At 41.6% G+C, this 17,226-nt stretch overlaps 1 protein-coding gene across 1 annotated transcript in view; it reads left to right on the top strand.

Moving 5' to 3' along the window:
* The window catches only part of LIN7A (lin-7 homolog A, crumbs cell polarity complex component), a gene marked incomplete at both ends in the record, with an annotated part of 48,699 nt that overhangs the window by 17,226 nt on the left and 14,247 nt on the right, over window positions 1-17,226 (top strand). The window contains one exon of the mRNA XM_084275458.1: window positions 2,707-2,825. Coding sequence (XP_084131584.1) covers window positions 2,707-2,825 — 119 coding nt within the window. The remainder of the gene's footprint in view (window positions 1-2,706; window positions 2,826-17,226) is intronic.

Below are 17,226 nucleotides of genomic sequence, written 5' to 3' on the forward strand. Positions count from 1 at the left end.
GAGCACATGCATCATTTTCATCGTGTATTTTATCCCATGAAACTCTTTATCACTCTATATTCTTGCTACCGTGAGCTATATCCCCCAAGTCATTGCTAAACTGAGCAAACTATGGGCCTAACTGTGACAAGAGAAAAAAAGACTGCTTATTGTTAACAGGTATGCTAGGTCAATAACAGATCGATGCAGGGATTTAGGCAATAGCATTCATGCATTTTACTATGTTGGATAAATTTGGAAGTGTGGAAAATAAGAATGCTTTTGATATTCTTTTTCTTTATCCCAAATGACTTAACCAAAAATTTCAGTACGCGACTGTTGGCAAATGACAATTTAGTGCCCAGTTTTGTCTGTGAAACTGCATACTAAACAGCTATGCTAGACTTTTCAACCAGAATATGAATTTATCATTTCTATTGTAACACTTGTCACTTTAGAAGTGATTAATTATCATCCAGAGCCTAGTCCATGCCCTAGGGAAATGTTTAGACCTATATTTAACTCTTTTAGATTGATTAATGTACCTAAAGCTATTTATGTTGCCTTCTGGTTCAGAACAGATTTCTCCATCGGTACAGATTTTTCATTGAGTATCCTTTCATTCAGAACCATAGCAAATGGGGGGTGATTCACTGAATTTGCAGGTGTAGTGATGAAACCCCTAAGCAACTTCAAAATAATAACCAATCTGTAATCTGTGGCACTGACCTTCTACAAGTATGTCTGGCGAGAGGGAAAAACAGTTTGAAATTTACCTAAACTGGCGCTGGAAAAGACCTCACTCTGATTTAGGATATCTGAATTGCTTGGAGCAAAAGCACAGGTCTTTGAGCACGGGGTTAGCGTTAGTTTAATCTGAAAGTTCATGATCTCCAGGACTGCTCTGCGATGCAAACTACAGCCCAGTAAGTGGGAGCACCCTTCCGAAAGAAACACTGCCTGCCCTCGGCCATGCTTCCTCAGGCACTTGCAGCTGTCTTTTGGCAGAGACCAAAAAGGTTTAAGAATTATTTGTGTGGCAATCTACTATGGCACAATCTACCACGCTGAGCAGTTGCCCAACTATCTTAATTAAATTATAAGTTATTTGAGGTGTTTTCTTTTTTTCTTAACTCTGATGCAACTGGGTAACGTTTTTTTTCATATAAATGAAAATACTTGATTATTAATTAATTCCTACTGCAGCTCATGTACTGTTATCTCTCTGCTATTGTCAGAAAACTTCTCATGTCTTTGTTGTATAAGACATCTGGTCAGTGTAGCTCAGCTACAAACCAAGGACTGTAAGAACTGTTGTAATTAGCATAATCTCCCAGTCACAAATAGTACAATCTATGTCATCGCAAAGGAGAATTATATGAAGTTGCTTCTAGCCATTGTAGTCAGTCTGGAGTTGTGTGGCTGGGGGCAGGGTATTTACTTCTTTGTTGTGCCGTTAAAGTGCAGAATTAAAATGCCTCAAATATTGTTTTATCGTTTAGTCTTATGCATTCATTTCATCACTAGGATACAGACCTATTTTTAGTGGAGTGGTGTAACTGGCCAGCATTGGCTCTGGCAGCTATGCAAAAGACACTGCAAGATGTGAGAATGTCAAGACAACAGCATTTCCAGGTTCAAATATACCAGCAAATTTTCAGGAAAAGCTGCAAGGTAGCATTAAATGAAACTGGAGGAGAAAGCCCTCTATATAAGCTCTATCATCCTGAAGGCTGACAACGATGTGTTGTTTAGTTCACTCCCGTGTATAAGTCAGCGTGTCCCTTGCTTGACTAGTCTGGCGTCCACGAGACTGGCCACTACTTCTTGTGCCCCTGTGTCCCCAGCCATAAAGGATCGTTGGGCTTCTCGTGGATTCACGATGGGATTTTGTATGTATCTTCATAATAAGGGTGTAAATTAGGAACTAGGGTTAGAGAGGAAATAATATTATGAGAGGGACAGTATGGGCAATGTTTAACTAGACTTCATTCCTATTCACATAAGCCATCTGGACTGCTCTTCAGAGACACCTCGATATTTTCCTTGACAATATACAGGTGCTTAAAGAGAATTCAGACCACCAAAAATATCGTCCCATATATTTCTGTGGGTCATACATGTTTTCTGTGGCAGATCTGGTGTTTGAAGACATACACAAGAGCCTTACACATTTACTCTTCTCTAGAAGACTTCCTATTCTTCCCTAGTAGACTTTTACTTGACTTTAGAAGACTTTCTTTATCTGTAGCTGGTATTTGGTTTTAGATTTATGAGAAGACAAGATCAAATATTTTTCATAGATGTTGTCATCCTGAGGGTGCTTTTATAAGGACTCAGCTTCATTCTTTCAGACTTTCTGGAAGTATGCCCCATGCTGTTCCTCTGCTACTTTCTCATATGCGAGTAAGAAATATTTTAGGTCTGCTAATATGGTTTATCTGCTTTGAACTGGTAGCTTTGTTCCAAAGAATGTTTGCAACTAAGACTATACCTCATTGTGTGTGTCTGTTCTACATGTACATGCACACTTTGTCCATACTTTGGGATTTGGATCTCTGAACAGCAGTGTTGTTGCCTACCTGAGGCTGATATAACACAAGATTAGTACAGTATGTGTTGCTAAAGCTGATTTTAAATTTAAAAATGCCATGTTTGTCCCTTTTAGCTTCCTACTAGCCACTGTTTATACTGAGTTATATTCCTTTTTTTGTTTTCCTTACTCAGATGTTGCAAGAGCAATTGAATTACTGGAGAAACTGCAAGAATCTGGAGAAGTACCAGTACACAAGCTACAGTCTCTAAAGAAGGTGCTGCAGAGTGAGTTTTGTACAGCTATCAGAGAGGTATGAATTTGAGACTTTTAGTTATTTCTCAGAATAACATCGTTCTCCTGAAAAGAAAAGTGTATTTGCCTTTCAGTGCTGGAGAAGCAAGAGTACCTTGTATAAAGGATGATGGATGTGAGATGTGTCTGTAGCTGCCTGCTACTGTGCAGAGTGCTGAACTTACTGACAAGCAGACACAGAACAGTTGCGTCAGCAAGGCATCAAGCCTGAGGCAATTAGCCTTGCTGAGGAGAAAGGGTGATTAATCAGTACTTTAGTATTCTGCTCATGCTGTTTCAGGGTCTGTGCTAACCTGTGCAGCAGCGCTGTGCTGGGATATGGGGACATGCCAGGTTGGGTCAGTGCAAGCTTAAATGCCTCTCCTTTGTGCTCAGGTGTGTGATGCGGACGCGCTGCGAGAATCAGATTGCAGTAAGAGACAAATGGTGCAAGCACTGAAGCTAACTGCAGCTGACAGGAATCTTGCCGCTGAAGTCAGTGGTCAGGTCCCAGTGGGCCTTGCTCCATGTGTCAGAAATCCTCGTCAGATTGCAAAGAACTGTGATCATTACCCTGCCAGCCACAGTCAGGGCCTTCCTAAGCTCTGCTCAACAGTAGATAAATGATGATGGCTTTCTTCTAGTCAAGCTAGAGAAGCAGCAACCTCCATTCTACAGGCGTACAACCAGTATCAGTAAAGCAGTTAAATTGCATATGGTTCTGTTAGAAGTTCCTTTGACAAAAACCATGAATTAATACAACTTCTTACCTACTAAAGTGGGTTCTGTTAGTCAGCCAGATAGAAACAGCTCTAAATGCTCTAATGAAGTCAACATCTTTTCAGCAGAAAATCTGTAAGAACTTCTGTTTCAGTTTATCCATCTACTGCCTCGAACTAATCCTCCCTCGCTGAAATCAATGGGGAATCTAATGTTCCCTCTATGGCAGTAGGATTGAACTCCTGATAACTAGGCAACAGCAGCACATTGATTGAGTGGACTGCTGGGTGGCTAGAAGGAAGAAAGTGATGAACAGACATTAGTTTAATAAGCAAAATGCAACACACTCTTTGTTTTAGGGAATATATTTTTTCAATGTGGGAAACAGAGAGGGGCTCCCACTTAATTAAATGGCAGTTTTCAAGGCTTTTTAAAGGGAATAGTGTCCCATAACAATAAATAATGGCACTGTGTACCCTGACAAGCTGATAGTCTGACTAGTCCTTTCATTTAACCAACTAAATGCTTCTTTAGTTGACCACACAGCATTGACAAGTTGTGTATTTTGGTGGGTTTTTTCCAGTTAGCAGAGCCTGGTACACCAGTTGTTAAAGGCAATTTGCAATCCTTGCAGCATCATCACTAAAATCTCTGGAAAACAGTTTTAGCAGACAAAGCTTGTTGAAATAGGTACTGAGCCTAGGAAGAAGGAAAATGGCTTAGACAAATGCACTTGCAGTTCAGTGAACTGAAAGTAGGCTCTGACAAAATCATCTCAGTGGTACAAAAGGTCTTTATAGAGTGTTGTGTAAAGATAACCTGCAAGTGACAGACTATCTAATTATTCCAAGATTCTTACAACTTTAAGAAGCCTGGAGTTAGTTGTTACACAGGAATTGAGCAATAATGAAGGAGCAGTTAGATGAGTTTCACCAACTTCATAAACAACGCCATTTATTTAATTGAAAATATTTAATATAACCTATCTATCTAGTATATCACTATCAGAGAACAAAATTTTTACACCCAAAATAATTATTAATGTCATAGTTCCACAGAATCACAGAATCACCTGGGTTGGAAGAGACCCTTTAAATCATTAAGTCCAACCATAGCCTAACCCTGACTAGCCCACCTCTAGATCATGTCCTTAAGGACCTCAGCTACACACCTTTTAAATACCTCCAGGGACGGTGACTCCACCACCTCCCTGGGCAGCCTCTTCCAATGTCTGACAACCCTTTCAGTAATTAAATTCTTCCTGGTATCAAACCTAAACCTCCCCTGGTGCAATTTTAAGCCATTTCCTCTCATCCTGTCGCTTGTCACCTGAGAGAAGAGACCAACCCTGACATCTCTGTAGCCACCTTGCAGGTAGTTGTAGAGAGCGATAAGGTCTCCCCTCAGCCTCCTTTTCTCAAGACTAAAACGCCCCAGCTCCCTCAGCCACTCCTCACAGAACTTGTGCCCCAGACCCTTCACCAGCTTCGTCACCCTCCTCTGGACGTGCTCCAGCATCTCAACATCCTTTCTGTAGTGAGGGGCCCAAAACAGAGCACAAGGTGTAGCCTCACCAGAGCTGAGTATAACGGAACTATCACTTCCCTACTCCTGCTGGTCACACTATTCCTGACACAGGCCAGGATGCCATCAGCCTACTTGGCCACCTGGGCACACTGCTGGCTCACGTTCAGCCATCTGTCCACTAACACCCCCAGGTCCGTCTCGTCCAGGGAGCTACCCCAAGCCTGTAACACTGTCTGGGGGTTATTGTGACCAAAGTGTAGGACCCGGCAATTGGCCTTGTTGAACCCCATAAAGTTGGCCTCTGCCCATCTTGCTGTCCAGCCTGCCCAGGTCCCTCTGCAGAGTCATCCTGCCTCCCAGCAGATTGACACTCCCACACAATTTGGTGTCGTCTGCAAACTTACTGAGGGTGCACTCGATCCCCTTGTCCAGATCATTAATGAAGATGTTAAACAGGACCTGCCCCAGCACCAAGCCCTGGGGAACACCACTTGTGACCTGCCGCCAGCTGGATTTAGCTCCATTCACCACAACTCTCTGGGCCCGGCCGCCCAGCCAGTTTTCAACCCATCAAAGAGAATACCCATCTATCTATTCAATGGGCGGCTAGCTTCTTCAGGAGGATGCTGTGGGAAACAGTGTCGAAGGCTTTACTGAAGTCCAGGTAGACAACATCTACAGCCTTGCCCTCATCCATTGAGCAGGTCACCTTGTTGTAGATCAGGTTGGTCAAGCACAATCTGCCTTTCATAAATCCACGCTGACTGGGCCTGATCGCCTGGTTGTCCTGCATGTGTTGCGTGACGGTACTCAAGATTTGTTCCATCACTTTCCCTAGCACCGAGGTCAGGCTGACAGGCCTGTAGTTCCCTGGGTCCTCCTTCCTTCTTCTTGTTAACCACGATGTACGTATTTTCTTAGAAGAAATTTCAAATACAAAAGGCCCAGTAACAAATCAGAAAAGTGGGAAAATTGACATATGTACACTGCTAGTACTTAAGATTGTTCAATATGTGGCTCCTCTTTTCAGTTACTTACATTAAGCTTTTGGCAAATATTTTGACTGTTATTCTCTTTTTTTTCCTACCAGTCAAAGAGTTGTTGGAAAATTACAGAAAACAGTTTCTAACATTTAAAAAACCCCAACAAATCCAAAACAAACCAAAATAAAACCCCAACTGAGAAAAGCATGGAATATTTTGGTCACTTCATGTTGTAAGACATCTCCAAGCACTGCAGCAAGGGCTTGGAGGATATCTGAACTGGGTCTTGTTAATCGAGGATGCCCTTCTTGTATGTCCTTCATGTACATTGGAGTTTATTAAAGACTGTCAGCTATTTTATTGAACAGCACTGTTTTTTCTGAGCCTATTTGAGCTTGAGATAACTGTGGCCAGGCAGAAATCTCCCTGCAAATGCAATGCTCCCTCCCATTGTTTATCTTCTCTTATCCAGAATGTGTGAGAGTGTGGCAATGAGCTCTTAATTCCCTGTATTAGCACCTACATAGACTGCATGAGAAAATTTGTTGACCTTACAAAAAAGGACCCACAGTCAGTTGGAAGTAATGAGAAAAGTGGGAGTTGTTTAGAACACTGCTGGCTCATATTCAGCTGGTGCTGACCAATACCCCCAGGTCTTTTTCCTCCAGGTGTCTTTCCAGACACTCTTCTCCAAGATGGTAGCATTTTATGGGGTTGTTGTGACCCAAATGCAGAACCCGGTACTGACCCTTGGTAGACCCTTCCTGCCCTCAAGCAGATGAACACTCCCACCCAACTTGATGTCACCTGCAAACTTACTGAGGGTGCACTCAATCCCCTCATCCAGATCATTGATAAAGATATTAAAGAGACCTGGCCCCAACACTGAGCCCTGGGGGAACACCACTTGTGACCAGCTGGCAACTGGATGTAACTCCGTTCAGACAACTCTTTGGGCTTGGCCATCCAGCAACCTTTTACCCAGCAAAGCATATGTTGGTCCAAGCAATTAGCATTTAAAAGTATGAGATATTTTATGCATGACATACATTTCAGTCTAATGTGTAGGAATCTATGAAAAGGCTGTAATGAATTGTATTTATGGGAATTTATTTAGTAAATCAACCCTCCAGTTCAAATCTCCAGACTAATATCCCACAGAAGTAAAATCTTTTTCGAGTGGCTGAGTGAATGACATTTACATAGTAGTACTTTGGCATTTTTCTGGGTTGCTATGTCAGGAGATGGTGATAAATGGTTCTCACTTAGCTAAATATAAGTTCCATCAACTGAAATATTCTGTCTGGCACTAGGCAAGAGTATGTATTAGCTCTAAAAATTATGGAAATAATTGAAGTATGTAATGGCCTCAGTACATCCCTTTCACCTGAAGACCCCTAGGCCAGAAAACAAGTTAACCAAAGTCTGGTCACACAAAAATCGAGTTTTAAAAATAAAATAAAATAAAATGTGTTTTTAAATGTCCCTAGCTACAAGAAGATTAGTCAGACTTCTATAGCCGCGTCGCCTGGGAAAAGATGTGTGAATCCTATCCATTATACCATTAAGTCCTTCACTATTATATGTGTTTTTGCTGTTTATTCAAAGCTATTGCTATGTTAAAATCTTCCAATTCCTGAGAGGTTACTGGAATAGATGAAGGGCAGTGCTGTGAAAATGAATGCATAATTGAACTACTGAGGAGGTGTATTCACATGCAGCATAAAAACAGGCAACCTGAATTGATAAAGTGACTTTAAGTCGATAAAGAAGAAGTTATGAGAACTGTAAGGTAAGGTGAACTTTGGTCTGGGAAGAAACCTTAAAGAACAGTAGGCACAGAAGACAGAATAAACAGTTGAGCAAAATAGAGGGAATCATCAACAAGAAAATGTGGCATGCCTTAGCAACTTACAGGAATGTCAGTTACTGTTAAAATCCAGTAATCAGTACTGAAATGTCAGGAGAGTATCAGTACAGCTTGATAACCCCATGCATCTCCTGATAAAGTTTTCTTTCAAGTTGATTCTCAAGTTTCTATTTTGGTATGTTAAATGTGTAAAATTGAGGTGTATCTCACTTTCCACCCATTAATCTTTCACTACTCCATTTTCCATTTCAAGATTAAATCTAATCTTTTTCTACACAGATCTTTTATTTAAAAGAAAACAGTTATCAATACCAAAAGTAATGAGATCAGAATGTCTTTAGAGTGTGGTGTGGCAACCAAACACATAAAAATAACCATTACATCATTCTGTTATCTTATGACCCCCACCAAAATAACAGTTCATCACAGAAAAGAACTTCTGTAGGACTGGGTCGCTGACAATCATTTCTTAAAAGGAGGAGCTGTCAAAAAACCACTCTACTGTTGTGTGTTTTGTTTGAAATTAGTCTGTAGAAGAGCATGTGGTCTTTGAAAATTATCAGTTTCTACTTCAGTAGTTTCAAACATTTAAATTTACTCTAAAATTATCTTATGGACAAAGCATCCTGGGCATTTAAGGCCAATAGTGATTACAGGCAAAAAAAGTATGGCAGTGACAGAACACAGACCTATTTCTGATGAGGTCTGGATGCCCCCTAGTTACTTTAGAGATATGTTTGATTATGTTCTATAATTTTAAAGACATAGTTTCTCTGTATGCTAGGTAGGTAAGTTCAACAAGCCTAGTTGTGTATGGTAATCATCTTCTTTAATTAGTAATTTGCATTTTTGTGCCTTAGCAATCTGAACATCTGGAACCCCAGTGCTGCTGATATGCAATGTGTTGTTTGCTATCTGGTCATTTCCTCAAGCTTCTTACCTGTGCTCTTCCTTATTAGCCCTGATAGATGTCTTTGCAAATATTAGGAAACTGGAAGAAGGCTGTTGGGTGGTAAAGGCTCAGTCGGGTGATGCTGTGCTCATTACATTACTGTGATGCAGTATGCAACAGCAGGCAGACAGCTGGCTGGAACCCTTAGCTGTTGTAGTGGTTTGACCCTGGCTGGAGGCCAGATGCCCACCAAAGCAGCTCTATCACTCCCCTTTTCAGCTGGACAAGAGAGAAAATTCACATTGAGAGGCTTAGGAGTCGAGATAAGGACAGGGAGAGATCATCCCACTGTCAGTGTCATAGGCAAAACAGACTCAACACAGAATAAAGGAAAGAAAACTCTAATTTATTACACTGCACTGCACACCCAGTGACACCACAGTTGGGTAATGAGAAGTGTAACCAGATCTTAAAGCCCCTTGCCCCCACCCCTCCCTTCTTAGTAGACTTCACTTTAGTCATGATTTCACTACCTTGTGGCATGGGGAGGGGCAGGGAATCGGGGAATGGGGGTTTTGGTCAGTTCCTCATGAGTTGTTTTCCTTCTCTGCCTGGGCAAGTGGAGCATTCCTCACACCCTTCCCCTGCTGCAGCATGAGGTCCCACCTGCAGGAGACAGTCCTCCACAAACTTCTCCAACATGAGTCCTCTCCCACAGGGCTTCAGCTCTTCACCAGCTGCCCCAGCGTGGGTCACTTCTATGGGGTGCAGTCATAAATCATAGAATGTCTCTCAGGACTGCTCCAGCCTGGTCCCTCATGGGGTCACAAGCCCCCCTCCACTAGCAAACCTGCTCCAGTGTGGATCTCTCTCTTTCTCTCTCTCTCTCTCTCTCTCTGTTTTCATCTATGGGTCTCTGTCTCTCTCTGCAAGTGTTGGCACAAGTTTGCTCCAATATGGGTCACAGCATCTACTGTATGTCTCCACCTCTCCACAGGCTGCAGGTGGGGTCTTGGCCTTTTCCATGGGCTGTGGGAGAACACCCGCTCCCCCATGGGTTTCTCCACAGGCTGCAGGGGTATCTTTCTCTCTGGCACCTGGGGCGCCTCCTCCCCCCCTTCACTGGCCTTGGTGTCTGCACGGTTTCTTAAATCTTCTCACTTCTTCTCTGGTGGCAAAAAGCGGGTGGCAAAAAGCAGCTGCTAGTCTTTTTCTTCTTAAATGTGATTCCCAGAGGCGCTGTGACCATCGCTGATGGGCTCTGCCTTGAGCCAGCTGGTGGTTGCTCTCTGAGGCCTGCAGAGAGCTTCTCCCTGCTTCTTTCAGAAGCCACCCCAGCAGCCCCCCCCTTCTTCACCAGAACCCAGTCGCGAAAAAGTACAACAGCTGTTCAGGTGCCCAAAATGGTGGTGTTTGTAAAGATCTGTATGTTCCATTTGCAATAGAATGCTGTTCCTCCACCTCCTTTGTGTGCTTGATGAATCCCATTCCCAGTAAAAACAGAGGTTCACAGGTGAAACTCTTGATTGGCAGCAAGGGCAACCTTCTGAGTTCAAATTCTGCCCCGTGTTACCCTTTCTTTTCAATGGGAACTGAATTATTTGTTACAAGAGGAAAAAAAACTCTAGTCAGTCTCTCATCACCACAGGCACGAGCCCAAATTTTAAGTTTTTAAGCTACAAGATAAAACTTTGGGGAAAAAAACAAAGATACATATATGTATATTTATATATATATGTGTATCAAGAAAATGCACTGCTCTAATTCACAACACAGAACTATGGTTCAGAGTCAGTGGGAAGCCTGACATCGAAAGTCCCCTACTGTCACATTTACCCATGCAAAGTGAGGCGTTGGTCAGGATTAAGCAAAAGTGGTGTGTTGGACTTACTAATGAGGCAATTAGTAAACAAAAGGGCAATAGGACAAGCCTTATGAGTAAAGCAAGCGAGATTTATCAGCTCAGAATTGTAACTCCAGTCATAAAAGCAGTATGGTTATATTAGCATGATGCCCCATTAGACTGGCTGGGAAGCAAAGTTCTCCTTAGGCTAATCTGATACCTTGTTATACCTTGTTCTGGTATTCCAGGTATTTTAATCAGAATTACTGCACCATTAATTCAGTCACAGTACTCATACAGCAGCAAATACAGAATTGTGCAAATTGACCAAATTATTCCAGATCTTCACACACTTATGCATAGGTTGATTTGTACCTTAGCATTAAAAATTGCATTCCTGGATGCTAATTGTAAAGCATAGTATTTTACTAGATATTGGGGTGGATTATAATGTCGTTGAACTAGTACAGATTACTTAATTCTGGGACTGTGTAGCATTTGCAGGTATCTTCTGCTGTACCTCTACATCCCTTCAGAAACCATCTAGTTCCAATCCCCCTGCCATGGGCAGGGACATCCTCTCTGGTTTCCCAAAGCCCCATCCAGCCTGGCCTTGAACACTGCCAGGGAGGGAGCTGCCACAGCTTCCTGTGCCAGTGCCTCACCATCCTTAGAGTGAAGAGTTTCTTCCTAATGTCTAATCTAAATCTACCCAGTTTAAGGTCGTCACTCCTTGTCCCATTACTACATGCCCTTGTAAGCAGTCACTCTCCAGCTTTCCTGTACTGGAAGGCTGCTCTAAGGCCTAAGGGCTCCCCAGAGCCTTCTCTTCTCCAGGCTGGGCAACCCCAACTCCCTCAGCCTGTCTTCACAGGAGAGGTGCTCCAGGCCCTTGATCACCTATGAGGCCTTTCTCTGGACTTGCTCCAACAGCTCCAAGTCTTTCTTGAAATGATTACCCCAGAGCTGGACAGACTACTCCAGGTGGGATCTCACAAGAGCAGAGAAGAGGGGCAGAAAGATCTCCCTTGACCTACTGGTCACACTTCTTTTGATGCAGCCCAGGAAAAGTATGGGTTCATTTTTAGCTTCATTCAAAGATGACAGCATGGCAAAGGAGTAATGTTTTCATGTTTTAGAAAGTTTTGCTTTCCCTCTCCTGGTTCCAATTACCGTGTCTGTACTGATGAGTAGAGGGACATATTTTTAATGTATGTAAATTAGGACAGAAAATAAATCAACTTTAAATGATGTGCTTCCTGCTTTTTGTCTTGCCGCCGTGCTGTATTAGGCATTTAGAACGTTCAGCAAAAAGCTTGTTAGCAGTAAACACAGAAAATATTTTTTTTAAATTACCCTACTGTGTTCAAAGATGAGCTATTTTTTAGAGTTAATATAACCACAAATTAGACAAATTTTGAAAAACAATGGAGTTTCATTTACTACTTTACCATAAATGATGGAAGCATTACTCTGTTGCTTGCAAGCTCTGGATGGTATGAATGAGAACTTTTGGAATGATTACCTTGTCACTCAGCAGATGGCCTTCATTAATGGCAATTATATGAATTTACCAAGCTGCCCAAGCATTATCTGAGAGAAGGCATTATTAAGCCTCTGTGCAATTACCAAGTCCCAACGACTTCCATGACTTCACTGCAGGAGATCTGAAACAGCTGCTGTTGTCACTTTTTTTTTAGCTGCCTAGAGCTAAATACATTGATTTCACAGATGTACCACCCCAGAATCTGGGGCCAGACTGTATCATTGGTCTTTAATCAGTGCTTTCTCCCATTGGTTTTGATTAAAGATCAATTTTCAGAGTTGGCTAATGGCTATGTATCTACTCACATTTGTGCTCTGCTTGCGTAGTTGTGCTTACACAAAAGATAAATATTTTAGCTCTGCCAGAGCCTTGCAATGTATAGAATCAAAGCAATGACATAACACATTTGTATCACTGTTTCTCTAGATACCTGTTCCATATTTACTGAGACTCTCTGGTGATGTTCTTAGTTCTGCACATGGCTGCAGAAGGTGGCTTCAGCGGAACACGGGTGATACATCTCACCGTCTTTTTTGTTTTCCTCACCCTGTCATTTTAGTTTATTGTTGCAGTATCATATTTACCTACATAAAACTCTTAAGAATGAACTCTGCTGCAACTCTGCTGCAGTTCATCTCAAGCCTGCTTCTTCCTCTCAAGAGAAATCAGCAGCAAGGTGAACTACCAAGGAATATTTATGCTGACAGGTTGTTGGAAGCCACAGCACCACTGTTTCTGCCTTGATGGAGCCTCAGTATCCCGCTGCTTCTGCCTACTGATATGACTTCTGAGAAATGCTGGTCAATCTCCATTTTTAATTGTGCCTTTAGAAAACAAAAGAAATTGCAAAACTGTTCTAAAACTCCATTTTAGCCGCATTTTTCATTGCTATTTAAAACAAGAAACACCAGAATTTTCCTTTCTTCTCCCTGCCTTCTCAGATCGGTAGGAACACTTGAGATGAACTCGCATGACAGGCTCAGGATATGTCATGTTTCACCTAGGTGTTGATTATAGCAAGGTTTTGCCAAATGTGTTAGAATTTGAAATATGGATATTGCATACAGCAGCCCCAACAACATACACAGACTTACTAAGAAAGTGGAGGAAATTAGTGTTTATTAAAGCTTGGCTTATTTTTGAATTCAAAAGGACCTGTCATTGAGGTCTAAGAGAGTTTTAAATTATAAGACGTGAATTCCAAGTGGGTTTGTGGGAATTAATCCCACATGTTGCTATTTCCTTTGATTCCAGTATATTGCAGTAGAAGTGGCAAAAGAGACTTCTAGGACAGTTACTTCACTGAGGTTTAGTGACTGCAAAGCCTGCAGTTCCTGAGACACCTGTAACATGGTCTTCAGAGACTGCAGATTATAGTTGCCGTTGACTTCAAGCAGTGCACAGAACGGTGTGTAAGGGACATGAGATAAACTAAATGACCCAATCATATTTTTATTGTTTCTCATATAAATGATTTTTATTTGCAAATAAAAGTCTGTTTTTCATTATTCTTATGAGGGTGCCAAGCAACTTCCTATTGACTTTACAGTGTCAGAGTGATGCTTCCAGACAGAATCAACATTGGAGGTAAGAAGAGGGGACACATAGAGGTCTTGTGTATCCTAACAGCAACACTAGGAGTGTTTCAACTGACTCATCCAATATGTGCAGAGGATGTGACAGCATGCATTTCCTGGTACATCTGCTATGTTCTTCTGCTCACGCAGAAGGGAGGAAAGAGATTCTGGCCCCAGCATGTAACCCCCGGTGGGTTGTTTCTTGGACAGGCACAGCCTCATATGGCAAGAACTTGGAGACCAAAACTTGGTTCAGCTTTCAGACATCAACACAGAGCAGAGTAAGCACGACCCTTTTCAACACAGAAAATGAGAAGTGTCAGAGCAAGTGATATTTTGGCGTTTTAACTGCAGCCTCCATGAAGTATTCCACCCTAAATTAAAATATTATACCCTTCCAGTGATTATACTTCATTTATTTTTAACAATGTTTCAGGCCTGTGCTGTTTTTTTCTTACTGCCTTGGGACAGCTTAATAATGCATCAATTCGGATTGTTTTTTTCACTTTGGTAAAACTGACCCAGTTTCCTCCATAACCCCCATGCCCTGAAGGAGGAAACTTTTAAATAAAATATCCCCTATGAAAATGTAAAAGCCAGCTTTCATAGTATTCCTTCCCCATGTTCTGAAATTAAAACTGTCTCATCTTCTCAGGTTGTTAAACAAGACTAAGTTTCCTTTACAGGTTTGAGTTTTTTAATGAGTTAGCATACCTCCTGCATATGGCAACATCCATGCAGTGTTACTTCACAGAAAGAGATTGTTAGGACAATTGTGAAAATGATACAGACATTGGATTTTGAAAATAGACTCCAAACAGTTTTCCCAATGCAAACATGTAACTGCTCACAGGCTAATGAAAGCTTATCATGTAAAAAATATTCAGAATGCCAGCAACCTTGAATGACCACATTCTGTCAGATATAAATAGCTCATTAATACAGATTAGTTGTCATAAAGCAGCTTTTTCTATGAGTGTCCAAAATCAGTGGCTGCAGGAAATAACTTATGTAATACAGACTTTTTGGTACTTCCAGTAAGACCTACAACATATCACATGTCATCCCCTCAGAGGTACCTTTTAAACCATTTCAACCTCACCATACTCACAGACATCCATTGACCTGTCCTTCTGACACTGACAAGAGGCAGCCATTTGTCAGCTTGCTCTTAGGGACAGATTGAAGATGATGTACAGTATACAGTGTGAACATGGGTGCAAAACTGTCTACTTCTGTTGGGATTAATTGAACCATTAACACAAAGGACTTTTATGATTCGTTTTCTCAGGCAGACTCATTGGAGAACCTAAGTTTATTATAACCTTGAAGCTGCCACATGTGTAGGTGGCACTCATGATACTCTTCCTCAGCCAGTGGTTTCTGAGGTTGTCGATGCCTTCCACAGGGACTGCGGTTTAGAAAGACAGTCTTGTCAAATTCTCTTCAGTCATCCAGAATAGCCTCTTTCCTGTTTTTTAATTAACCTCCAAAGATAAAAGTAGCTATTAACACAATGAAAAACAATATTAATTATTTTTTTTTCAGTCAACTTGGTAGACAGATAAATCAACATGCTTTCAAACTCACCCCATGGAACTACTGTCTTCTGGGCTACGGTGTGTGATTGTGTTTAGTGTTTAGCTAGAGGCTGTAGATCTGGTGGAGAAAATATGCTTTTGTGATGTGTCTGTGCTTTCATGAGCATGCTGATCGCACAAGAGAGTTGTAAAAAGCAGAACTGAGACACAAAATGAGAAATTCCACTTGATATTCAAGAGATGCAAATCTAAACACGCTGTCATTAGAGATTTTCCATTTTCATTCAGCTATCATGTGTTTATGTCTGAATGGAAGTGCTCCACTACATTGGTTTTGAACGTGAGTGAGGTTACAGAGGTAAAATTAATTATGGAAAAGGAAGGGTGGTCTGGTAAGCTGCATCCACTACCTACATATGCATTTGGTTGTGTTTGACTTGTTTTCCTTCTTTTATGTGTTCATTGTTCAGGTGTCACCTTAAATGGACAATAAGGTGGGTTTGCAGGGTTTTTTTGTAGAAAACCAAATGCTGTTTGAAATCTCAACAAATTTGTCATAAAGGGCATAGATATCCAGAATAACACAAAGACCTACAAATGTTTCCAGTGGAAAAGAAGGAAAGATTAGCAAAAGAGATCAAAAAGACCTAATTGCATAAAACAGTTACAACTTGAAATTGGAAAATTTTAGCTTAGAAATAAACCATTTTTAAATGGAAGTGCTGTTAACCAGTTGACCACTTTCCTAAACAAGCTGGAGGCTTGAAATTCACAGACCTTTCTAAAGACTCTGTAATTAAAAATTATGATTGGTGCAGAAATTACCAGATGAGATTCCATGTGTACAAGAGGCTGTGACCAAAGTCCCTCCTGGTCTTTATAGCCTTTAAAACATCCTGGTCCACTGATGTTATAGAATTATTATCTGAACTGAGTGCTGAACTTCAGCTTGGGGGTGAGGAGTCCAAGCATGCCAACCAATGCATTCCCCTCCATAGACATGTGTGTTGGATTAAGAATGGAAAACACAGGCAAGAGGCTGTGGGGAAGGAAAAAATGCCAAACGGAATGTGAAGAGGTAAAGATTATGAAAACAAAGGAGGGGGAGTGGGGAGACACAACTAGTTTGTGTTGCAGGTGGAAGTTTGCCCTCAGAAACAAGGCATTCACAGGCACCACAGCAGGTCTGCAGTGCACCTTTGCACTGTAACTTCTCCCTGTCACAAGAGCAGATGTCCTCCTGCACCAAGGACTGCACCATGCACTGCACCATGCACACCAAATGAGATGGTGTGTGGCTCAGAAGGATACTGAAGGTCTGAGAATGAGCTGCAGATTTTGGGAAGAGGGGAGAAGAGAGGCCAGCAGCTGTGCTGAATAAAGCACTTACACATAGACATGAGCTCTTATCATGGTAAAAGACTGATTGAGATATTCCTTTCCACTTGACATCTTAGAAGGGAGAAATATTTGCTTCATCCTTTTGAACATAGGAAGGCAATTAGGAAGACAGGGATTCGGTGCAGTCAATGTCAGCGGCATCATACTGAGGTTACTGTAAGCAAATACCAATTTCTCTTGCAGCTTAGCCTCAGTTCTGCAAGGATGCACACATGTACACTGTTCCTCTGGCGTGACTACATAAATGCAGTGAAACCAATTATGCCTTCCTTGCACTGGTTATTCTCATGCTAACTGTCCTGTCTGTACTGTCTGTCAGGCTTCTGTCTTCCCTTCTTTGAAAGACTTCTTCCAAAAACAGACAAAAAATTCCTTTCTACAGTGAAGCAATACAAATATATGGCAGATGAACTAAAGAAACTAAACTTAGATGATGCCAATGTAAGTGTTAAACATCGCTTATCGATGTCTTTGCAGGTTGCTTTTTCATTCCACCCTTTAACCTGCTTACCTCTGGCAC

The sequence above is a fragment of the Gallinula chloropus genome (genome assembly GCF_964237585.1).
Source record: "Gallinula chloropus genome assembly, chromosome: 1".
Lineage (NCBI taxonomy): Eukaryota > Metazoa > Chordata > Aves > Gruiformes > Rallidae > Gallinula > Gallinula chloropus.